This window comes from Phyllopteryx taeniolatus, chromosome 17 (genome assembly GCF_024500385.1).
Source record: "Phyllopteryx taeniolatus isolate TA_2022b chromosome 17, UOR_Ptae_1.2, whole genome shotgun sequence".
Taxonomy (NCBI): domain Eukaryota; kingdom Metazoa; phylum Chordata; class Actinopteri; order Syngnathiformes; family Syngnathidae; genus Phyllopteryx; species Phyllopteryx taeniolatus.
Genome location: NC_084518.1, coordinates 21,078,785 through 21,104,811, shown reverse-complemented (window position 1 = coordinate 21,104,811; position 26,027 = coordinate 21,078,785). Strand labels below are relative to the sequence as shown.

At 40.8% G+C, this 26,027-nt stretch overlaps 1 protein-coding gene across 18 annotated transcripts in view; it reads right to left on the bottom strand.

Moving 5' to 3' along the window:
• Positions 1–26,027, bottom strand: part of LOC133466957 (unconventional myosin-XVIIIa-like) — a 78,129-nt gene that overhangs the window by 1,326 nt on the left and 50,776 nt on the right. For 11 of the 18 annotated variants that reach the window (XM_061751224.1, XM_061751226.1, XM_061751228.1 and 8 more), the window contains 2 exons: positions 23,726–25,136; positions 21,407–22,888 (listed from right to left, as the gene is read on the bottom strand). In XM_061751224.1, the coding sequence (XP_061607208.1) occupies positions 23,741–25,136 (1,396 nt within the window). In that variant the 3' untranslated portion in view covers positions 21,407–22,888; positions 23,726–23,740. Of the gene's footprint in view, positions 1–4,240; positions 4,428–5,689; positions 5,755–6,046; positions 6,137–10,573; positions 10,768–10,845; positions 14,652–14,855; positions 16,046–16,113; positions 16,202–16,925; positions 17,033–21,406; positions 22,889–23,725; positions 25,137–26,027 lie in introns of those variants that run through there. The other 7 variants (XR_009785083.1, XR_009785086.1, XR_009785084.1 and 4 more) reach the window with 7 other exon arrangements.

Genomic DNA, 26,027 nt, shown 5'->3' with positions numbered 1-26,027 from the left:
CTCATGCGTGCGAAGGCCTCATAAATATTGTTTGTGCAAATGTGCAAATTGGCAATACAGTATTCAAAAAAAAAAGAAAATCCCATGTTTACTGATGAGGATCCAAAACCACTCTTTAATTAAGTGTTGTTTTTATTTCTTATCTGCCACATGCTGGCCATTATTGTAATCAGCCCATTTCCACCTTGATGTCAAATATGTAATGATCTCGTTTTCACCTTACATTAATGTCAAATGTCTATTTTTAACTTTAAATTGGGCTTTATGAATACATAAGAGCAGGTTGTAAGTACATGTTATATTTCTTCCTTCTGTTGGAGCCCTGTTAATTGCACTTCTTCGCATGTACGGCATTTGGGGGGGAAAGCAACCTCTGAGCAGGACAGCTTCTTCTCCACATCCATTTTTCGAGGGAGTAAAGGAATTGTGTGTGAGGCTCCGCTTGACCTTTGACCTCAGACATTTCACATCTGCTCGGTGGTTTATGTAACTGTCGACAAGAAGAGCGCATCATCTTGTGCTTTTTCTTGGTTTCGTGCGCGAGCATATTTGTCGTTCTGGGTCCCGGCCGAGGCTGCAACCCAGAAGACTGTGCAGCGCTACGTCAACCCCCGCCTCTTCTGATCATTACTCCTCTCTGACGGCTCGGGAGCAGCACCAGTCCCGCTCATGCAGAGCCATGCCAATACATTCAGCAGACTATGGTAATGAGCCCAAAAGAATTCCTGTGCTCCACGCTGTCACTTTAATGACTCCAAAATTAACACTGTGCAGGAAATGCTCAACACCTGCTGTAATAACGCTCAAGATAGAAGAAATATGTCAACAGTAATACGGTTACAGAAAAATGAGTGTAACCCTTCTTGTCAAGTGTAATTAGAACCATGGAGCTGCAGATACGACACAATGAATTATTTTTAAATGCTGAAGCTCTTTTGCTGCTTTATTAATATTTAGCCACTGATGGTGATATCATGAGGTACCTGTTGTAGTTCTGGGCCCTATTTTTGTGTAACTGCGTGCCAGAGGCGGGTTGGTCATTTCGTAGAGCAGCGCAGCCCAGCGAATGCGTTGGTGGGTGTGTTTCCATCCGACTCACAGGAAATGTCAGCAAGCGCCCTTATGAAATGTAGAATGAGCTGGTGATAATAGCTGGCAACTTAAATATATGTCTGCAGACCTCAGTATCTGTGTGACTGTGCCCCCATCAAATTCACCAAAATCGCGTTAGAACAGCGGTCTACCTTGCGCCAAGCTTTAGGCGTGATCTGAGCAGACGTGGATTTACACCGACTTTCTGCCACCAAATTGTCACTCCGCCGGGCGCATCTCCAAGATCACCCCCCTCGATGCGCCGCAACGCCCAGCTAGGTGCAGACCGGTCTGCCAAATTGGCAAACATGCACAGTGAGCCTTGCGCTTGCATGAAAATCAGAATCCGCCAGCATTTGCGGCCCACCGCAGATGCGCTTAGAAAATAGAACCCTCTATGTACCTTTTTTTATAAATAGAATAAGCAAGAAAATTGGGAATCAAGCATTTTCACATATCATGGACACGCACAGCAAGAAATTGCCACGTCTACTGCCAACCTTTTGACAGAGGCTTTGACATGTTGTCCCAACTTGAACATACACATTGCCGTTGACTCTCGCTATCCCGCAGTGCGCCCCTCCCTCTCCTTGACCTTCTCTTTTCATTAGTCAGAGCGTGTCCCGCGCTTCTGAGCGTGCTGATAGTGCACTGCTCCAAGGCTGCATTTATCATGATGATAAAGCACTCTCAGGCAACAGCCCGGCATCTCAAGGCTAGCGGAAGCAATGCCTGACAAGTGACAAGTCACACAAACCGCCTCACTTTCTTCATCCACCCGCACCAGGTGGCACCTGTACAGTACGCTGCGCTCTGGTCGGTCACAGGTTGTCGGTTTATGTCACATGATCTCCTAATGAGGAGTTAAAAGAAGGGAGGCGGGTGGCGGTTATGCAAGACAGCCAATCTCCCACACGTCAATACACAGTACATCCGCTGCGTTGTGTGCTGTGTTAAGCATTAAATGTCAAAATGTGACTTAAGACATGAGAAGAAAGGACCCAAAACTCTGCTAGTTTAGTGATACATTTTGAACAAATTGAAAACTTTAATTAACACAATTTAAAGACACTACCATGAGAGGGCAGCACGGTGGATGAGTCATTAGCTCGTCTGCCAGAGTTCTGAGGTTTGAATCTCGGCTCCTGCCACTAGGCCACACCCCTTAAAGGTACACGTAAACATTACAACTGTTGCTCACTTGGCTTGTCCCAACATACAGTGATCACACTTAATTCAAAATAATGTAAAGATATAAGATGCTTTTATGTTTTATTCGATTTTTGTACAATACAGTTCTATTTTACCTCACTAAAAATGTAATTTTAAAAAATGAAGCGTATTACTGGCTTTTCAACCCATTTGAATGGGGAATATTGATTTGAAATATGAGTAATCTGAGTTACAAGCTTGGTCACGATAATGCTAATTGCGCTATACGTAGCATATGCGCCCTATACTGCAGATGGGAAATATTCAGCATGTGATACTTCTGCATGTTTTTAAATCAACCATATTGTACACCTTAAATTATGGAGCTAAATGAGTACATTTTTGCTCTTGAGTTGAACTACAAAACAGTATTACCTGTGTTCATACACTTGTATGGCTGCTGTAATGTGATCTTCCCCACTCTAGGACTAATAAAGGATTATCTTATGATAACTAATACCGCCACCAATGCATTCTAGCTCCCATTCTAGTTGTAGTGTTGCATTATTCGCAGTTGTACTAACAGGAGACAACGGTCCAATTACACGCATTTATTTTTTTCTCGGTTGTTTTCTGGCTACTCTTTCTGAGTCCATCTTCAATTTCAATTCGATGTAATTAAGAGTCTACTATGTTGAAGAATGTTTGACTGCAATTCTGAAGTGAGTTGCTGATGGAAATTAAAAGGCTCAGACGGCAATATTACTTTATAGCCACAGGGTTTAATTTGTATTCTGTACTTCAGACAGGCGCTTCGGAATGACACTGACTGAACCGAGGCAAGATGCAAGGGGAATTCATACAAACTTTTCAACATGTCAACCTTGTACTGTACAGTTCCATTTTGCTCTTTCATCAAAATGAACCTGTTTTGTGTTGCCTCTGTACAGTATTACTGTACATCAATCAACAAACACGGCAAGGACACATTGGTTTGACTTTGTTTGGTTCCATTTTTAGGGGACAATCAAGCTTATATTTTCCATTTTTAGCTAGAGGAGAATACATTCTGACATACAGGTCTGCTTTTTTTTTTTTTTTCTTAGCTTGCACAATGCTAATTCCCACTTAAATATAATGAATGCTTAAGCGAGAAAAAGTGGTCTCTGAGACTCTGCAACCGTCCATGTCTATCAATACTAATTGTTGTAAAAGGCAACTAATTGTGCAAAATCAGAGCTTTGCTGATGGTGAGATGACTCAGTCCTTTGACTATTTAGTGTAGAAGCACACAGCAATGCACTCAACTGAGAGTAAAGATGATGAGCTCAGAGTGATATTTGATGATGACTTTGGTATATTGTTTAACCTCCAAATGTCAAGGCGCATGGATGGTTGTTCTATTATTCAACTTTCATTAAAGTTTTTTTTTTTTTTTCATTGATCATGTCAGATGGATGAGTAGGACTTCTGAAAAGATCCACAAATAGCATAAATCATACATTTGGGCAATGACAATGTATCCGAAATAGCGTCAATGGAAACTTTCAAGTTAACACTGAATAAAAATAACTAGATTTTTCTCTGGAGTAACCACCAATAACAATAATCATTGTTCATATTCATATGCAGTATGGATTTAAGAGAGTTTAATTTAAGTTATCACATATTAGTACCATCAATAATGAAATATCAAGATGCACAAGGGGAAAAAACAGAGGATCTTATAATGATCCCTGGGTCAGTAAAAATCATAAAACGGCATGCCCAAAATAGTGTATAAATCATAAGTCAATAATTTGTAGAACTTTTTGGTTTTTCCAGAATCACCAGAAAATTAGTAAGTGGTTGTCGCATTTCAGTGGCGCGAAACGAATCAAACCAGCACTTCCGCCTCACGCATCCTCGCGACACAAAGATGACGCTTTGCTTTTTTTCCTCACAAGGTTGTTTATATATTCCAGATCATTTCTCCCTGTAGATGCCTCAAACTCACCTTTGTCAGGGCGCCTCCACATCAATCACTAAATCAAAGACAACAAAAGCTTCTCATCAGCAGCTCCACAGAAGCAACTGAATGCAAGAAACCTTTGCGTCTCCCTCAGTGGCATGATTGGTAACATTGTTTATGGAACATTCGGATTGTGGCGTGATGACACAAATCAGGTGACAAGCACGTCTCCCTAGAGGTCAACACAAAACAAAATGTAAAAGAGTTGTGGGCTTATGAATTATTGAATGTTTTATCATCTCCTCTTACAGTGTATCTACCCAATCCATTACAAAACAATTCAGAAAGTACTCATTAAAAACAATATTGACACATTTTTCCAAAACACTGCAAGGAAAGTCAATTTGACCTGTAAACACTTGCAATGATTGATTTCTTATTTTTTTGGTAGGTCTGCTGTGCTGATTTCCATAGAGGTTTCATCTCAGATATGCAATTTCTGCAATCTGCTCAGTTATTGCCTAACCACCTCCAAACGATGACTGGAGCTGGTTCTGAAGTGGATATGATAGGTCCACACAGACCAATGTAATACCAGGTTTACTGGTGTTAAAAAGAAAAAAAAGATTATATAAAGATGAACCGTTTTCAAACTTTAAAAAGGAATGTATGAGGAAAAACAACCTTATACAATGAAAATGAACATTGTTTTTGCTAAGTTGAATAACTAGACAAAGCCTAAGGTTTTTCCCATAATGGCTGCGTTCAAAACAACCAATTGCATTCAAACACAAATGCTTTTAGTCTGTTTTTATTCAGATGGAATGTGATTTTAGTGGAAGTGGAGGGAATTGGAAACAGTTCCAATGATGAATCATTTGGCAAAAACAACAACAACCTTAAGGCAGATGATGATGATGACGAATTTTACCTTTCAGCACAATAAAGGCTTATTCATCCAAATTTTAAAAATGAAAAAAATGGCCTCCGCAGTCTCAGTAGACGTTTTTTAATGGAGCGAGCAGTGCCCAGACTTAAATATAATTAAAAGGTCTGTGGTGTGCCACCGGAGACGCCCTTGCAATGAAGAGCGGTACATTTGAGGACATTTTGTCTCCTCCAGCAAAAGATCAAAACATTTTATTAAAGAGAGATAAATGACTTTGATTCCCTTTTGCAAAACATTTCTGACAGCAGAGAGTCATTTGGACTCTTACAATGCACCAATATAGGAGAGCCGATACGAGACTTTTTTTGGGAACAATTGCCAGAACGTGAGTGGCCTGAACTGAAACGATGACGACAAAAAAAAAAATAGATGTACCCCCAAAAAATCTAAAGCAATCCAGAGGAACCTTTGGGTGATAAGGTGAGTAAATAGTTCTACAACGACAGCAGGCGCTCCTAAAGGGACAGACGGGGAACCAAACCTCCATCATCGGGTTCAACTTAAAGAGTGAACTGTGTGAAGTTTAATTTTGGATGAATACTTACGTAGCTGAGAAGTCTCCAGCGTGCTATCAATTTCACCGTCAAAAGAGCATGTCGCTGCCATAAATCTGAGCAACAGAAAAGGCAAGCTCAAGCGATCACAGCCTTCTTAGTTTGAGAACAGGTAAATAGACCAAAGACCACAGTCGAACAGATTGTAAATCCAACGGTATCAGTCAACAAATGGTAGGCCTTGCTAATTTACAGATTATGCTAGTATGCTAGCCTTTAGGCCACATCTATCATGACCAAGGTAAGGGCATTTCAGTTATTACTTATCCTGAATTCATTAGCCAGTCCCTCATAGATCATGTTAATTATGTCTGAATTTCCACCACACGTATTTTTCAATCAACTTACCTGTTAAAATGTGAATTACAGCCGCTGTTAGGTCTCCCTTCCAATCGGTTTCTCTCATGTACCATCTTCTTTTCGACTGACAAATTTGAACTACGGTGGTAGAGAAGAAAAATCACCATTTAAGCCATTTACCCTGTTTTCTCAATTACTCTGCTTAGGTCAAAATCAAATCAAAAGTAAGGGTTCGTTTACTGGTTTTGCTAATGGGAGAACACGCCGCCTTTTGCCACCTGGAAAAAACTTGCAATGTCGTGGTGGATTGGTCAACAAGGAGTGACACTTTTCTTTTGATTCGCTTTTGCCTTTCTCCCACTTGTAAGAAGGAAATACTGCTTTTCCGTTGCTACCTTACTACATGTGATTGACCTGTTGCAGTTTTGACCCCGTCTGGGGAGAGATGATGTCTGTTGTTTGTTAAGGAAAGCTGCTTACAGCCATGCTCTGACCTCACCTGAACTCACTCGAAGCGCAAGGCCTCACTTTAAAAGTCATACATACTTTTACCTTGCTCAAGACTAAAGGTTTATCAGTTGTTGTTTCCAAACTAATAAAATAATAGTAATACTAAATGATATTGTTGATTATGTTGAGGGCTAAAACGTAGTCACACAATTGTTGAACAATTCTTTACAAAGATTATTAGTTTTAAATGATTGGCTGTGATTAGCTGGCAACCAGTTTAAGGTGTACCCCGCCTCTCGCCCAAAGTCAGCTGGGATAGGCTCGAGCCTGCCCGCGACCTTCATCTGGATAAGCGGGATAGAAAATGGATCCATGGATAGTTTTAAATGTTCAAAGTTCTCATCATATTTGCGTTAGTTTTCCTTGGGTACTCCAGCTTGCTTTAACATTCAATTGTGAGAGTTAGCTAGCAAGAAAGGAGGCGGCTGGTCCCAGCCAGCAAAGATTTAAGGCATCGAGACGGCCGCGAAACCAACCCGGGTTCTACCTTTAGCCACGGAACCGCAAGGGATCCTGGTTAAAGTAAGCCATTTTAAAGTAAAAACAAAACCTTTCTAGAGGGAGAAGCGGCACCAAACTGTGCCAATGTCTTCTCTTTCTGGTTCAATCGTTTTAAAGTGATCAGATTGGATTTTTCATTAGTCGGAATATGACATCTCTATATTTCGGAGTAGTACAAGGAGTAACTAGTCGATTCTGATTCGGAAGTCATTTGTTACTGTCAACGTGTTACATTATATTGAAGGACAGTTTCATTACTTTGAAGGGTGATATTGAGGAGAAATTCAATTTCAATTCACATGTGATTCCTCTTGTCATTGATTCCCTGTTGTTTTTGTGACTTTCTCCGGGTTTCTGATTGGCTAAAATGGTTAGCCAATATTTAAACGGCTCGGGGTTACAGCGCTACCTGTTGCCTCCGCATGCACAAAGCCTGAGAACATCTTGTCTAGACGTAGACTTTTTATTTGTTTTTAGAGTGGGGGTGGGGGAACAGGAGACCTGACAGTTATTGTTTTCAGGCCATTTGGAAAAAGCACACGCAATAAAGAGTGGCATTTGGAGCTGGAGGCATTAACTTTGGCTGGCTGTGCAATGTGCAACCAGGAGCTGAGGGGTGAGTTGTATGCGGTGAAAGTCAGGTGGAGTAAAGTGACCTGGAGGCAAGAGCAGAGAAGAGTGATAATAAGAATCCATGTGACTGCCACAAATTGATGGGCTTACCTGGCTATGAATATTTCAGACAGCACTGAGGTATGTTATTAGAACTCAGCAGGAGTACTCACAGCATGGGCCAAGACATGTGGCCATGACAAGATAGGACGGAGCACAGGCGCACATACAAAGCATTCAATTTCTTCCAGTAATCAAAAGAAAGACTATTTAAATTGCTCATTCATTTTGAAGAGCAAATTGTTGACATCAATGAACAAAAATAATTTCTAGCTGCAAAAACTCGATCAAATCGAAATAGAGATCTATATTTACACATTATCGGAAGGGGAATTTATAAAAAAATAAATCAATCAATAAAAAATACTTTTAAATCCATGTACCATGTTTTACTTCAGGCGGAACACATGTCCAATGTTTGGTTTACATATTGGCTGCAAACTGCTACAGCAAATCCATTTTACTGGGCTTGCTTCCAATAAAGACTACATTTTGATATACACTCTACATGAGTTTAACAGCAGCTCTGTTTCAGGCTACCATCTATTGTAAATGAGACTGTCACCGCCAACAATGATGGAGGAGACGCCTCAAACACACCAATTATGACGCACCATACAGAAAAAAAGTTGCTAGCAATGTCGAAAAACAACCAAGAATGATTTAGAACTCAAACTAACACCACTTTAGGCAAACATAAATTATGTTTGTTTTTTTTTTTATTAATTTTTTTTTAATCATAGCGGGTATGAGCTCTAGAAGAAATCCCTTCAAATTGTGGCTCACATCAGCTTGAGCAAAGCTCCAAGCAGGGCACAGCCAGTCTAATGCATTAAACATCGGCCTTTAGTCATTCATCAGAAAAGACAGGTATTAACCTGTATATGACCCGGGGTGCACCATTAATATTCAGCAGAATGTGCTGTTTGGTTGAATGTGTCCAAAACACTTGGCACCTTAAGTGCGTGACAAGTGATTAAAAGCTGGCCGTCTTTTATGACCCTGTGGCCTAAACATTCGCAGTTCTTGTGAACAATTTGGATATCAATCATTCGCTCGATTAGCATTTTCTATAGCGCTTGTCCTCAGGTCACAGGTTAGCAAGAGACTCTACCAGCTGACTTTGTGGGCAAAAGGCACCCTAAACTGGTCGCAGGGCACAGAGCAACAACCATTCACACCTATGGACTATCTAAAGTTCAATTAACATACATACAAACTCCACACAGGAAGGCTGGAGACATCGATAAACTTTCTTGTTTAGGGAAGAAGACAAGCTGCATTTGTAGCACATTTTCAGAAAATAACCAAGCAAAAGAGCTGGTTAAGGTCAAGATTAGTTTTACTGATTCTCTTGCGCAGTTGGGCATAAACTAGCCAACGGCAAATTAACAGTGATTTTTCAGTCTTGCTTTGAGTTGCCATACGTTTCTTTTCCAAATAAGTTTGGAAAGCATTTTCTTTACTTACTGATGTAAATGGACTGTATGTACAGTACACAGATATGCATTATGTAATGTATGATTTCTGATATATAAGATGAAATGCTGAAATTTTACAGAGGAAAACCCATTTGGGCCGCTTGTATCCGCGATCTTGTTCTTTCCGTCACTACAGCTCGTGGCAGTAGGGAGGGAGGGAGCTAACACGTATCGACCGGTAAATCGAGATCTTTGGCTTTTCGGGTCAGCTCCTTCTTTATCGCGACAGGCCGACGACGCATGGGTTGCATCACTGCAGATCTCTCACTCGATTCTTCGCTCTCTCGTCAACATGACCCCAAGTTAGTTGAAGATCTCCACTTGCAAACCACACTGTTCCTGAATCTGAGATTCGACTTCCCGGCGGAGCCTCCTCTCTAGAACCCCTGAATAGATCTTACCAGGGAGGCTGAGGAGTGTGAATCTCTGTAGTTGGAACACAACCCTTCGCGTGGAGCAACTATTGTGTATATATATATATATATATATTTGTTTTGGATCCACACTTGGCAAGGCTGTTGTTGTGATAATGACCACGAATAATACAGTAGATTAACTAAACAAATAAGTGTGATTTCATTGCATTTATTGCAATACCAGGAATGACATAAGATTCAACCAGAACCCAGCAGCATCTACACTGCATTATGTATCACAAAACTAAAATGTTACAGTATGTTTGTACTTTCGGAGCATATTATGAAGAGCGTGTTGGTTGAATCAATGAATGTGAGTTGACTGGTAAACGGGGTTTTACTTTTTTAGTTCATGCCAAGAAAGTTAAAAGGAATTATATCCTTGACCAATAAGAAAAATGCAAAAGAAGCTACAATCATTTTTGGAGAACATCTCTCAAGCTGCTTGGCTGTTTTGTAGAAGAGACAAGAAAACAGGGAATAGTTGAAATGCACTTTATTCTTCTGTTTAAGTAATATTTTCATGTTTAAATGAATAATTTAGCATTTTAATGAAAGCTTTGTATTTTGTTTTGGTCATAATTCACCCTCTGGAGGGCGTGAACACCTGAATATTATTTGTTCAGGGATAAAAGATGGAATATCTTTACCATTTACAGAGTGATTCAAATGAATTATCTTCCATCTACAGCTTCTAAAAAGATTGCTCAGTTTGCGAATGTGATGCATTTGTGTTCAGCTTGGCCACACACACACACACATTAAGAAACACTACCGACCTGATAAATCTGCAAATATCTTCAAGGGTATGGAGCTGCCGCTGCTGCTATTTGTATTTTCATACATCTTACAGAAATATTTATGTCTCTGGAAAGGCCAAAGTCAATATTTCTCCTGGTGAATTCAATTATTCACCGCATTTTTCATAGGGATGAAAATGACAGCGAGGCACGTGCCACAGCAAAAAAAAAAAAAAAAAAGCGTTAATGACTCACCTGCCCGGTGGAGATACAATTCAGATTTTTTTTGTCCTGTTCGGCTGTTAGGTCTAGCAGAATGGAAAATCTGTATCCCTTTCATGCCAGGAACAGTTTTACTGTGTCACCGGGGAGTTTTGAAGCTTCGGCGGTGGTATTATAATTGAGGTTTATTGAGAATCAGACTTCATCAGTCGAACAGAACAAAGTTTCTAGAAGGGAGAGAGAAACAAAGGCAAAAGACAAAACAACCATTTTTTTTAACAGTGTTTCAAAAAAGAAAACGGTGCTTCAATTTTTGGATTTGCCCCTCTTTTTATTGCCAAACTTCTGCATTGTAAGAAGAAAACACTGTGATACGTGGTTATTTCGGTGTATAATCAAAGTATGAAACTTGTCTTTGCTCTTTGGGTTAAACCTCATATGCTTATATAATTATCATTCATTTTTTGAAGTAATAACTTGTCAGATCTACAAACTGGACATACAGTAGTATGTTGGTCGGTGAGTGTCATGCAGGTTGATGAGTGATTTGTATATTTTATTCCTTGTGATTTGGGACTTTGAATCACATGAAATATAAGGGGTGCATTGGATGATTTGCCTCGGTTAAATATTGTTAAGAAAATATTACAATTTCTTCGGAAAGTTGACACCTGAAACCTCGTAAGTAAGGTTTTCACCTTTGCTCAGTACAAAATTCTTCATCAGCAGCAATGTGAAGCCGATGGTTTTCGCACAGGGCAATTACTTGTCAGCACTCGTTTGTTACCCAGAGAAGCTGAAGGTCATCCATCAATCAAGTTGAAATGGATAAATGGAGACCTTTTGTAGCGTGGAATCTAGCGAGATTGAGTGTAAGTGATTGGTGTCTGAACTGATAAAGAAAAGTGCGACGCAAGTGCTCCACGACAGTACGATAGTTCTTCATCATTCACTGCACATATTCCACTGCGAAACATTATTAGACAAATTAAACAAGTGAGCAGTGCCAGTAAAGCTGGGAAGAGAAATCCAGATATTGTTGCTCATGACAAATGTGGCAATGACTTGCTGATGGTATCTACTGTGTGTCATTCTTGAATTTTCACGTTCAGTGGGTTTCCTCTGTCAAGACAAACCTGATTTATCTGGTTTCGGTTGCCTCAGGTTCCGAGGGGCAGCTTGCATGTTGTAACTCTTGCATGCAGTTTGTGTCAATGAAAGCTGAGGTCATCATAATGGCAGATTCATGTTTATGTCTTGATTAATAGAAGAGTGGAACATTTATCTTGTAGAGGAATAAAGGAAATGATGTAATGCATATTGCAGAAGTGTTAAATTATGAATGAAGTAAATATTGGACTATTGATCCTCTAACACTCTAACACCGCATACTGTTTGGGTGACCAGGTGTTCTTCCCCCCAGCCCCTCCCTCACATATCTTTTTTGGACCTTAAAAAAAACACAGAATTTTACTTAGGGTTTCAAACCATCCAGGATGCTGCATAACGCTTTTAGCACAATCACAAATACAAAATCAGTCATTTGGTCGGTCTGCACGCAGCACCAGTCTTAATCGCCATGTCACTAATCACATACCGCGTGTTTCTGTCTGTAAGAGTAGCAAGCTGTTTCCCCCTTTTATGATTGACCGATTCCTTTGTGTGTTCTACCAAAGTCAGACTCATTCAGCACTGGAACATTTAAGTGGAAATCATTTGAGCGCCACCTTAGCATGAAGAGGTGCGAGAGTTCATTGACGAGCTCCTCTAGTTTGCCGTTCGTTGCCATGGGAGATGCAGTGGACATACATGAATAATCTGGAAGCGCTGTGTCTGGGAGATTATCCCTGGGCAGTGCCACCAGCTCAGGGCCAAGTTGGAGGTGAGGCTAAAGCCGGCACAACTGGAGAAAAAGAAGCAAAGTTCTTTCCCCGACATGAAATCAGCTTTCGTGTTTTCGCTGGATGCCTTCCATCTTTCACTTTCGAGTGGCACGCCAATGCAGTTTACCGAGAGAGAAAGTTGCGGTTTTCAAAGCTCCAATTCAGATACCGCCCAGCATGCCTTTTTGATTAGTAAATAGTTGTTTTCACCCCTCATCGCATGAAAAGGTTTAAGAGAATTGCTATGCACTGCACCACTACACTTTATTGTTAATGAAGAGTTTATTTTGAGCTAAAAAAATGAAAAAATAAACGCATGCTGTCCCAAAGTTGCAGATTCCCCGAGGGGGAAACTGAATGACCTGCCAAATCTAATTTCTCAGTGTGTCTCTTTGCCAGAGTAGCTCTCATGTAGAGGGAAATGTATTGTGTCAGCGTCTGGTGGCTCGCTTGGTTATGGAGGTTCAGCGACCCATTTTTGACTGGAGTGATTTGCACAGCATAGTAGAGGAGAGGAGAAATTGCAGAAAACATCAAATTACATTATTGGATACTTAGAAATTAGATATTTGACTGCAGGATTGAACCAACTGCCTTCACGGTTTGCACCCAATAAAAGGTAATGAGGTGTGCTGATGGAATTCCAAAACTCTGAGCCATAAGTGGACACAAGAACTTGACTACGTGCTGAAGTCATTTGCAAACGATTCAGTGTTTCTGGTCAGGAGGTTTCTCGTGTAAGTGAAATCAGAGGCGCAAGAGCTTTCAATAGAGGTTTAGCATAGTCACTACAACAAGGGTGGCAATATTCATGCACCAAAACGATCATGGAGTGCTTGTCAATTAAGTGGCATTGGTTCTCAAAGTCAATTCAGAACTGTGAGTGTTTGTCAGGGAAGTAATATGCGTACGTATCCTCAATCAGTGCATTTGGATAATAACAGGACAGCTCGGTGTATCCAAACGATGCGTTTGCTTCTATCTGAACTGGGCCGCGTGGAAGGGGGAAAAAATAGCATTGGGTGAATCACACAGTGTAAACACAGCCTAAAGACATGCGTGCTGCGCATTCTCCTTGTCCTTCCTCCTGAGGTCAGCTTAATGAAGGAATAGCCTTTGGTCATTTTGGAGGCATAGGAGCATACTGTCTTATCTATTAATTAATTGTCGTGCCTATCCCGAGGTATTCCTGTGGTAATCCGGAAAGGGTGAAATTAAGCCCCCGGACCTTTCTCCTTTGTTAAAGATCTTTCACCTTTAACTTTACCCGGGACTCCCTATTCATGCCTCGGAGGGCGTGGTCACAATAGGGTGTTGCTGTTGCCCGCCGTGCTTTGTAGACAACTGTCCCAGTCGGTCAATCACTCACCTGGTGGCAAAGCAGCTTGTTAGGTGATTGGCGATGCCACAAATCCCCGAGTCTGTTTCGACCTATCTATGTGTTGTGTATAACAATGACCGGACATCCCTCCCCCCAACGATTGGCTCACTTTACGGGAAGAGTGGCCGTAACAAGCTGTTTTGCCACCAGGTGATGACTCATTCACAAGCCATCCCCATGGGACACACCCTCTGGGGCATAAATAGAGAGACTCCACATCGAAAATTGAGATCTGAACAAGCCCTTTGGATTTCAAGTGAAACATCTTCAACAAACAAGAAAAGCCCAGTTGCCTCAATTCAACGAATGTGGCTTACCATGACCTGGATAACGTTGAGAATCTACACAGACATACTCCTATCTATTGTGTTCCTGTCCAGAATCTTTCACATTTTAGTTCAAATACTCTATGATTCTATGATAAATGCACTGACATACAATATAGTTATATGATAACTTGCATCACAAATGTCATTTAGTGAACAAATATGTAAAAAGTGTGTTTCAATGCATTGGACATCAACAGGTGAAACAAATATGGAAGATTTACTCAGCCTTGTTCTAAGACTCGGATTCCGCCGCGCTCTTTCATGGATCATATTTACACTCGGACAGCAGATTAGGACTCGGGGGATGAACAAGAAACTGAGGTCACTTGACCAAACACAACCTGTAAAGACCTGAGGGAAGAAGCCAGCAGTCACATATCATGTCAGAGGCCATTCATCAGCCGGGTTGCTCCATTTTGTGGCGGCCACTTTGAGCGCTCTCAGGCAGTCCCTTGAGGGACAAGCCCGAGCGAGACGGGGCTTCCTTCAGATCCACTTCACTTCTTACAAGCTGGACACTTGGATCATCACATGCAGAAAGCACGCACACACACAGACATGTGCAACAGTAATGAGGTTTGTAAAATGTTGCAGATGTAAACTTGAATTGTACTTTGGTTTGGATCTCATCGTATCGGCAATGTGTCACTGGCTCCAATCTAGTGGTGACTGAGCCAAGTATTTTAAAAAAATAATAAGTAAAATACACAAAAAACAAAACAAAAACCCCAAAAAGTTTATTGCACAATCAGACAATGTCTGGCATTGTAAAAGTGTTGCACAATAAGTGGAGTATGTTTTTCTAAATGGAAACTATCTGTGATCGTAAACATTGAACGGGTTTAACATTTACGATTGTGGGCCTCGCCTGTTTTCCGAGCAAATCAGGTGGAAAAATAATCTCTTTTAACACATCACACACCGCAGGATAATCACTCAGAGCAATTGTTTAGAGACATCGAAAATTGGGTCTTTGCTAAATTTGATCGTAAGAGAGCAAATATGTTCAAATTTGACCTGATCGTCAGGACAATTAAAAAAAAGTTTTGGGTGATTGGGTTTTAACTTCATCTGTAATAGTGTCAATCATTGGTGGACAGGAAGATTTGTCATATCAATGCAGCACACCGGGTTAAGTAGGCACCTCCGAATACATCGTACTTGACGACCAAATGTTTATGGATCTTTTTAAGGTGGATTCAACAAATATTAGTAATTGTTCATCAATATACTTTCTGACACAACTGGTTATTCAGTCCCAATTTTAACACCCCAAAACAACAAACTGATTGCAAGCAATTCAATTGTGTTACTCCGGTTGAACAAAAGTAGTAGGGAGCAGTGCCTCAAATTATGAGCACTTTTGTTAAGTACACAAAACAGCCTTTTGAATGGCATTCCTTTTATGACATAATTACAGCAACAATTTGTACTGTAGTAATTTCTTTTTTCTTTTTTTAAATCACAGCTACAAAAGAATTTAAAAGGTGACTGACTTATAATAAAGTGAGGAGCATTTATGTCATTACCATGGCGACCTTGGTCGTGCTGATAATAACACAGACAAGCATTTCCAATGCAGCAATAGCCTCGATTATTCCCTATTCTGTTGCTTTAATGAAATTGAATGTTAAACGCGGAGTAGCGAGCACGTGTGAATTAACAGAGTATGTAATTATTACAGCAAAAATATCGAAAACTTATTATGTTCCAAAACTCACCAGTGATGACGAAGACCACCCACTAACATGCTGAGCCACACTTCAGTGCCGGAGATTGTAAATGTCAGTATCTCGTCACTCAGGCTCGCATGCACAGCGAGACAGAGACGCCAAAAAGAAACGGCGAATGTCAGCATACTCCTCACCGGTACCACGCTCGCTTGATTACCTCGATGTCTCACTGTCAATCTCTGCCAAGGTTTAAGGAACTATTTCAACACTTTATACGTTTTTTGAATTAATCATTTCTATTCAATACCTTGCTGCTGGGTGGTGAATGGTTCTCCTCTGTGAATGACTGGTTGGGTTTTTCCAAGGATCAAATGTTGGTAAAAATGTACTTCTTCCTGAAAAAAAGGAAGAGAAATAATGTTACATCGAATATCTAGCTAAAACAACAATAATATTGCCTTTTGCCATCAGATGAGTTTTACTGGATTTTTTAACACCTGTGCAAACCTACAATATGTAATGACGACCGACTACAAGGTGGAAAGCCAACTGGAGACAAAAACATTCAGTGTGATGTAGTGTTTCCCAAATGTTTTCATCTCAAGACCCAAATTACAAATTTTGGTCTCCAACTGGGACCCAAGACGATGAAAAAAACTAATGATAAATTGATCAAAACAAATATGAATCAAATCATTTGCCAAGAAAGTGTGCATCTGCTTGATGATCAATTTGCCATCTTTGGCAACCGATTTTGGATCTCGACCTTAAATTGGGAACTGGGATATCCTGGTGCAGTGTATCATAGCGGTGTTTGGAGTGACGCCAAACATGCCATCTGCTCGAGGAGATGTGCTTGTGAATTCTGCAGTAAAACGCATTGTTAACTCCTGCTATCTTCGCATTTACGGCTGTGGTACTTGCTAGCTCTGGAATTTTGGTGGCAAAGACCAGCAAGCTGCCAAGAACTTGGCTCTGACTCAGGAACATGCTGCAGATTTACTCATCGGTGAAGTATTTTGTCATTTATTTAAAAAAATCACATTTTTTAAAATGTATTTATTGACAACATAACCCCGATAATAATCAAGTGTTATGTTGGCTGTTCATAGCAGTCACCTTATAGCATATAGTGGGCTCCTGTGCCGAACATGCAGAATTAAGGACAACTGTATGTTTGGCAGCAGTTCTCAGCAACAGCATGACTCCCGAATTGGAATTAGGATCTGGAGATTCAAGGATCATTGGAAATAGCGTTAGAGTGCAGCAGTGGAGTGTAGGCAATAATGAATGGCAGTGAATACCAAATGTCAGTTCAAACGAGGATGTTAGTGCTTGGCATTTAACTACTATATAACATAATAACAGGAATCATCTTTGGTTAAAACACAAATGATCTTGTATAATTGTATAATGACTTACTGCTTGGGTTACTCATAACAATAGTTTCTGCCTCCATACACCATTGCAATGGAAAAAAGGTGCTCCAGTAAAAATGTATATTTTATAAATCACCGTGCAAGTCTGTCTTCATGGAGTCAAAGGCATTTATTTATTTATTTATTTTTTTTTAACTTAAAATCGACTCCCTAGTTGGTCAAGTGTGGTCCATTCTTTTATTACTTCATGACAAATGATAAAGCAGATAATATTGAGTTTGCATTTGGCGGCTGTTGGTGTTGAGTTTCCTGGAACTATACCCACACGCAGTCCGAGGAGATCTCACGTGCAAGTGCGGGCCATCATTAGGCTGAATAAATAGGAATGTGGAACTCTAAAATCGGATTCTTTGGACAGATTAAACCAATGTCCACATTTATGCTGTCGTATAGTATACTCATAGCTCCTAATCCAAACAAACATGGTTAAGGCAATGTTATGGTACCTTGTATGGACTCGTAATTAATAGTGTAACTTGAATTTAGTTAAGAACAACACTCAAATGAGCTTGTACTTGTGATAATTTTGTAGGATTTTCTGTGTTGGATTTAGAAAGCACAACTCCTTAAAGGGTACTTGTCTGTGCTGGATTGTGTAGAAAGCAAAATTCCCTGTAGGTTACTTGAATGTACTTCTTGTGAATGCTTATCAATAACAATTATTGCAAAATGATATACTGTAAATAAACTAGGGTTTGTGTTGGTGGAATAATGTTCACACACCCGACCGACTGGCGTCAACTGTATTAGTTAATGAGGATGTGCTTTTGGAAATTGTCACGGATCATTTAAACAGCCTAATATACAAGTACAGCTTTTTGAACAGAAAAACAACATTCTTGCAGCTTAATGAATGACTTAACTGGTGAGTGAATGTCCCATTCAACTCTTCCTAATTAAAATAATAGAATTGCACACAATCAAATTGCCACTAAGTGTACATTTCCTTGGCATTGTAGGGTTGCTGATATTGTCCAAAGTGTGTTTCCAAAACAACACTTTCTAAAGCGAAGGGCGAAACACAGTCATGAACTCACATTCCCGTGACCACTTCTTTTGTGAACCCGGTGACTGATTTAATGTTTGAATACTTTAACACTGAGAGGAACTTGAAGGAGAAGCCATTTTCACCCCCCTAGAATTGCCCCAATTGTGGACCACGCTATTCTTAAGGCTTCAATTTTTACACACAGCAATAAAAAGCAGTGAGAAAAGAGGTAAGAATGTTTTTGCAGACATGACGACGTGAAGACATAACCTGGAGTCTTTTGCAAACCTTGGCTCATTGCGACGCTACAGAGCAACGAATTCAACATCGAAATTTTCCCTCGGCCGCTGATTTCAGCTATTTGTTTTCAAGATTCACACTGTGCTTCGGCATGAGTGGGTGCACAAACCAAAATATATCAAAGATTTGCCACAGCTGAAGGTGTGATTTACTTTTATGGTAGCTTCTACACAGAGGGAGGAAAATGATTGTATTGTTCCCCAGGCTCTGCAAAGGCCCATGGAAAATGTAAACAATGTTTGAGGCTAGCCTTTTGAGCCTCGTTACAAGGGCTTGCTACTGTGCAGTGTTCATTAGAGTGGAAATGATATGTGCAAACAAAGGGAGGCACCCGAGCGGTGCACTCAGACGCGTTTCCACCATCTTAGAATTGCAAATGAAGGCAGCCTCCTCACCTGTTCCCCGCAGACAGCATCCCAGTGCCTCCAATCATCGCCTTATTGGTGACAGGTATCCATCAATACATGACCTACCCTAATATTAAAGGGGAGTAACTGCTTAAACACATCCTCTCCCTTTACTAGACCCCCACTAATCCTTCCCGCCTGAAACCAAGGTCACAATATGGAGATGGTTGGCAAATAGAGCTGTTTTGCAACAACTGCTATTATATTTAAAAATCGGACTGGTTTTGGCCGCTCTCCAGCTTGTTTGTAATTCTAAAAGGTGCATATTTGTCCAGAGTGGAGCAGGGTCTTATTGGAGGAGACAAGTAATTTCCATTCATGTCAGGGAAGAACACAGCTGCATGTAAATTACACATGACATGTAAAGCATTGCAGGAACCAAATAGTCCAGTGTTCTACATCAAATTGAAATGATGTATTCTGTAAAATAATGGTGTGTGGCACCATTGCTCACACAATGGAGGAGTAAGAGTGACCAAACAAAACAAAAAAACAGTGGATACAAAAATTATACCCACCCTTGTTCAATTGCCAGGTTTTTGTGGTATAAAAAAAATTAGACCAAGATCATTTTTAAACCTTTTCATCTATAATGTGACCTCTAAATATCTCAAATGGAGAGAGAGAAAAAAGGACATCTTCTGAAGAGGGAACAATAAACAAATAAGAAACCCTCAAACCCTCTTAAAATCGGGGAAGTGATTGTGTTCACAGTAAGCAGTTACATTCAAAGTCATGTTGAACAGGAGTCAGCACACACCTGAAACCATTTAAAGTGTCTTTGATTAACCCCAAATAAAGTTCAGATGGTCTAGTAGACTTTTCCTCACATTTTGTTGCTTTCGAGCTGAAGCCTGAAATATTTGTGCCAACACTGACTGCTATTTGGGAATTGTTTAACTCGTTCACTGCCATTGACGGCTGCTGAATTCAAATATGAATGTTAACATGGAGGACTGTTTAAAAGGGGGGAACATGACACTGCCACCACCATGCTTCTCTGTAGGTACTGTATTCTTTTGGTGAAAAGCAGTGTTGTGTTTGCGCTTAACATACATTTTGTTCATTACGTTTGTAGTTCCACCTTGTTTTCATTGAACCACAACACATTTGCCCACATACGTTGGGGGAGGAGTGTGTTTTCGGCTTGGATGTTTTTATTTGTAAGATAAGGCCTGGAGGGGGATCCGATTCTTGATGTCATTCATATTTTCTCCACTTGATGACTGTCTTCACCGTGTTCCATGGTATATTCAATGTCTTGTAAATTCTTTTGCACCCATCTCCTGACTGCTACTGTACCTTTGAACAATGAGCTCTGTCATGCTGTGGAAGCTCTCTGTGGACCGTGGCTTGGGCATTCAGATGTGACAACAACAATGTCTGGAAAAGCATACTGGAACAGCTGAATTTGATTTGAGGGTTAATCAGAAGCACTTTAAATGATGCTAGGTGTGCGCTGACTGCCATGTAATGAGTTTGAAGGTGACTGGTTAAATCAAAATATAGCCACATCTCTCGTAAGAGGGTGTGCACACTTGCACTACCACATTACCTCAGTGAGTTTTAATTCCCCTCTTTAAAAGCGTTCTTCAATGGAGTTGTACAGGTCATAGGTCACATTAATGGCAGAACAAGTTTTGTAAAGGTTTAACTATTTTTTTTTTTAATATCACAAAAAAAATAATAATAATAATTTTGAGCAGGGGTGTGTAGACTTTTTATACTATAAGAGAAGGTGTTTGCTCCATAAACACAGACTTGCTCAACTTTGCCAGCCTAATGACTTCCTGCTCCAGCGGTTTGGGAAAGTGTTAGAAAGCTAAATAAGTCAAATCAGAAGCCAAATTTAATCTGCCACTAAATGGAAAAACCTTTAAGCAGCCACCCAGAGGGTGCACACAAGCGAGGTGAAATTGCATCAAAAGCTCTCGGGCAGAGTGAAGGACAGGTTGTGTGTCGGAACGGGGATTATAGATTGGTTGGATAAATGAGGAATTTTTCTTTTTTTTTTTTTTTTTTTGCTCCAGCAAAACATACTGAGCGTGACTATCCAGCAAAGTGGTGGTTCTAGAAAGCATCAATCTATTTCAGTCGACCCCACTGTATACTGCATAAGGATGGAGATTGATGGGGAGGAGGATCTCTTTGCTTTCTTTAAAAGGCCTCCAGCTTAGTTTGCACGTTGGAGTTGTGCAGTATACATATTAAAATGTTCAGTGAGCATGTGAGCAACAGCATCAGTCTGCATTCCCTGCAGCTCAGCTTCATTCATTTCCATGAATTGTTTGTTTCTTCTCGTAATCTCCGGAGAAGCCGACGGCTACGCTGAGAAGATACTCAGGGGTCAGGGCTCAATTTAATTAAACGCATTCACGACTTGTTTGGTTAAAACTCATTTCTGGCCTGCGAATGAATGCGAGTGAATCAAAATTGGCATGATGCCTAAATGACAGGAAGTTGTCATTGATTTGGTAACAGATTCATTTATTTCCTTGAAAAAGCTCATTTTATAAACAGTGATACATTCAAAAAAAATGAAACCAGACCAGACTGTAACGGCAGCAATAAATGTTTTCATTTAAACTTATTTGGGATCACTGACATCAAAGTTGTCTGTGTTTCTATATTTATTATTCATGTGCGGCGCAAAGAGGAAAGGGGGCGGGGGGGAGCCAAAATAAGACATGAAATGCAAATTAGCTTCTTCTGGGAAGCTATGCTAATAGCAACTGAGGCGTTTCTTTACACGAGTGCCGACTGCAGGACGACTACATGCACGATATACGGCGACTTCCTTGGACATCATTTCAATTCATAAGCTCTCGATCATCATAAGGCCCAAAATAGAAATATCCAGTGTCTAACTAATCACATCCGTAAGTAGTTCTACTAAATGTATTACAGTCTGCCTTTTTAAGTATATTTGACTGCATTCTATGAATAATAGTCATACAAATTCTGTATCATAATATATAGCTCACTATACTTTTACGCCTCCAAAAAAAAGTCAACATCAGCAATCTGACATATTAAATAGAGAATAACAATAACCATATTTTCTCATCTTGCGTGCTCTATAATGGTCAAAATAAATAAACAAATGACCTCCAAAAAAAGAGTGACAAACTTGATTTTCATATCGCAAGAGCAAAAATACTCTGCACCTTATTGGAAATATTCTAAGCTTACATAAACTATTAAACAAGTACAAGCTTGTCTTTTATATAATTCCCTTAAAAGACATTTCAATCTTTCATGTGGCTTCATAGCAGGTTGTAAATTATTCTGTCAATGTCCAAATGTGGACTACAGTTTGGTGTCGTTCCAATCTGACAATATTCTGCAAGTATTAACATTCAAGACACTTGTGTAAAAAACAAATCAATTATATGTAAATAAAGAATTTATGATAATTAATTTAAAGGGGACCAAATTCTTCCCATTGAGCAAGCCCCCATTAATAGGTAAAGAGATAAGGAGAGTCTTAGGAGTTGGTCAGACTTTCTAGGAGAAGTCCATCCAGAGCAGGCTTATCTAAATCCTCTGAATAGACAGGAAGTGCAGAGGAATGCTTAAATTTGCCTGAAGAGCAGCCCTTTAAAATACAGAAGTGGCAAGAGCCGCCCTCCCCCCAATATCTCAGCTTCACTTAACTTTTTCAAGCATCACATAAAAGGTAAGCAGACATAAGCCTCAGAAGCAAACCGGCTTTCGTGAGGAAGAACAAATATGACAGAATCCTCAAATGAAACGATCCCACCTCAATGGGATTGAATCCCTCCTGTGTATTTTGGTTTCACTTGAGAGCACAAGGTGACCCGAGTTTTGAGTTACGACGTGCACTCGCCGTGGCTCGGCCTCAACAGCTGCCTGTCGGCGTTTAAGTCCACTTCGTCCTCTTTGTCAGATCTTCCGGGGGTCATTTGTCGCCTGGACACAGAAGGGCTGTGAAGGTCAACACATACGCATACACGTGACTTTCTCGTAACTGTAAACGTCTAAATTTGCGTATACAGTAAATCCCTGCTGTATCGTGGCTCCAAAATGTTGTGTTTTTACAGTGTTATTACCATTAACAATATTACTATTTTTTTTAGACTCTTTGTACAATATTTGTGTGTTATCCATTGTTCTTGCTCTCCCTCTCTCTCTCAATATATTATGTTTAAATGTGTTTGTATTCTTTTTCGAGACCTCAAAAACATTAAGTACTGTAAATGTTAAAAACTCGGCTAGGGTGTAACATACAGTACGGTGGAACGTACAGTAAACCGGGGGGTTTCCTACAAGGCACTCACTGGAAATAATAAAGACATAGTGGAATAACATATATCACATAGCGATTGTACTTACAGTAATCAAATATACGTAGTTATTCTGCAACTGTAAAGGCTACATCCTTAGACATTATTAAATCAATAAAAGACGGCACAGCATAAAAGTTCCCTGAGCTTTGCTGACACCTTTCAAAACTGTAAGAAATATAGAGATGGAATAATATAAAATTGCTTTGAAAAGGAAAGCCGAGATTCCAAAGTGTGGATTGCTTCTCTGGTTTTAACTGTTGCTGGAAAACATCAATTGAATTGAATTGAATTGAACTGAGCAAAAGCTGTGTGATCACAAGTTAGTGTTTAAGAGGGAAAATAACCAATGAAATCACACATCAAATGTGTATCCACATGAGAACACAAAGGCCAGCAGTTAGTGAATTAGTCGGCTAAGTGAGCAATCCAGGACGAGTTTCAGAGTCCAGGGTTATTGTCACGCCAAGCAGATCACCTGCATTTGTTGCCATCAGTCACTGTCGGGCCTGTAGAGGTACTTCATCATCAGGTTATCCATCTTCTTCTGTTTCCTCTTGCTATCCTGCTTCCTGGGTGTTCCGCCACCCACATTTCCTCTCTCGTCATCGGACGGCTGCTTCGGGCTCTTTTTAACACTATTCGAGCTGCGGTACGAGACCGTGGAGTCCGACGAGGAGGATTCAGACGATTCTGATGATGAAGAGGAATCTTCAGACTCGCTTTCCTTTTTCTTGGATCTCTTTTTCGACTTTTTGCCCCTCTTTCGTCTTGAGCTCTTTCTGCTGTGACCATCATCTGAAGAGGAGTCGTCCGACTGAGCGATCTTGCATTTTTTGTCTTTGCGACTGTGGGAGCTCGTACTAAAGGTGCTAGATGGCCGACTGCAATAGTCCAGAGCGGAACTGGATGCAGAGCGAAGCAAGCTGGATTTACCGCATCGAAGCTCTTCCTCATCTCCCACCTTTCTTCCCGTCTGGCTCGCGAGACCCTTCTTCTCATCTGCTTCCTCGTCACTGGACTCATCAAGCTTGCTACGCTTGAACTTGATGGGTTTGAAGCTGAGCACCTCATTGATGGCGGCCTCCAAGTCAGGGTCCAAATAATTTCGATGGGTGACAGGCTTGATGTCAGATGTATCTGGTGGGTTGCAATCCGAAGAGCGAGCCCGGGCCGGGGTAGAGAAACTACGGGCGGTGGAGCGAGGACTATAAGGGGAAGTCCCTCCTTCGGTAAAAGCGACACTTCGGCCATCCTCGTTGTCGTCATCATTTACATGCACACCGAACTCACTCAGGCCGCAGCTACGAGCGAGAGACAGGCGAGAACTGCTGCGCCTGTCGTCTTTCCAGGAGCTGCTACGATGCAACGATCTTGGGCTAGAACGACTCACGCTGCTGATGGTGGACTTGATATCGTCATCGTCCAACATCCCCCTCCTGGTGGACATCCTGCTGGGCACCGTGGAGGAGATAGTGGAGTCCTTATCAAATTCAGGGCTGCTTCGCGAGGTCCAGCGTGACTCCAAACCCTTCCTCGCCTTGCTGGTGGCCTCAGAATAGGCCAAGGAAATGACAGAGCCTTTGTCATCAAAGTCTTCCTGGGCTTGGCTCTTCTTCCAGTCCTCCTGGAGATCTCCAGACTTGGATTTGCTTTTACGGATTGAGGTACGGTCAGGGGTGTCCGGCTGTTCTTTTAATGCACTAAAGAGGGAGCTCTCATCGCCTGTCCCTCCGATGGAGTCTTTAAGGTTTGAACGTTTCCTGTAGCTCAGGGAGCTCATGACAGACAACGACCTGTTCTGCTCTACGTCTTTGCCATCTTGACTTCCGTCACTTGTCTTCTCCTTACCCTCTTTCATATCTCTGGCATCCACATTTGCTGCATATCTACAGGGTGTCAAAATATAAGATAAAACCAATGAAAGACGCATTTCTGTTGAGGCAAAGAAATGAATTTAATGAGCAGCATATTGTTCCTACAGTCGGTGCCCTGGTGTTAATCTGTAATGTCGGATGGAACTGAAAATCTGTGACGTTCTTTTTGTCCTTTGCAGGGTGATGGCAAGGGAGCGCCCCCTCCCTCTGGCTATTGCTGTTTATGTACACTAAGCATTGTGGGCAGTGTGGGAGTCAACAAGTGAGAAGATGTATGGAAGCAGAGACATCATTTAGCAGAGGCGCCAACTGGCCACAGGCCACTTCAATAAATGTGACAGCAGCCACTTCGCTATTCCGCCTGCTGTCATTAGACAGATTAGTGGAAAGGAGAGCAATGACACCTAATCGCATAAATTACCAATCCTTTTTTTTCCCCCACTTCAGGTAATGTTGGGACTTTTTAAGACTCTAGTTAGTTATCTCTCAAGGAATTTATTTTTTTGGCTATAATTGGTTTGTCTGTATGTCAACCAGATTTTCCAACAAGGAAGTTCCGGTTGTCTTAAAAGACGTTTCGCCTCTCATCCAAGCAGGCTTCATCGGTTCTTGCAACTACGCTTGTTAGTATAGTCTAACCAAAAAGTCTAATCAAAAAAGATTGACAAACAAATGCATTTTTTGTTGTTGTTGGGAGAATTCAATTAAATATAGTCATAACGGCATTGATCAAACATATCGACTGATGGCCAAAGATTTATGCACACTGCTGTATAAAGTGCATGACCGAGTAACCAAGCGCACGGCTCAATATAGCCCTTATCACCGCTCTATCGGAAGGGTGCATGTGGTTATCTGTGATGAGGCAAGCGGATGAGAGGAGGAGGAGGAGGAGGAGGAATC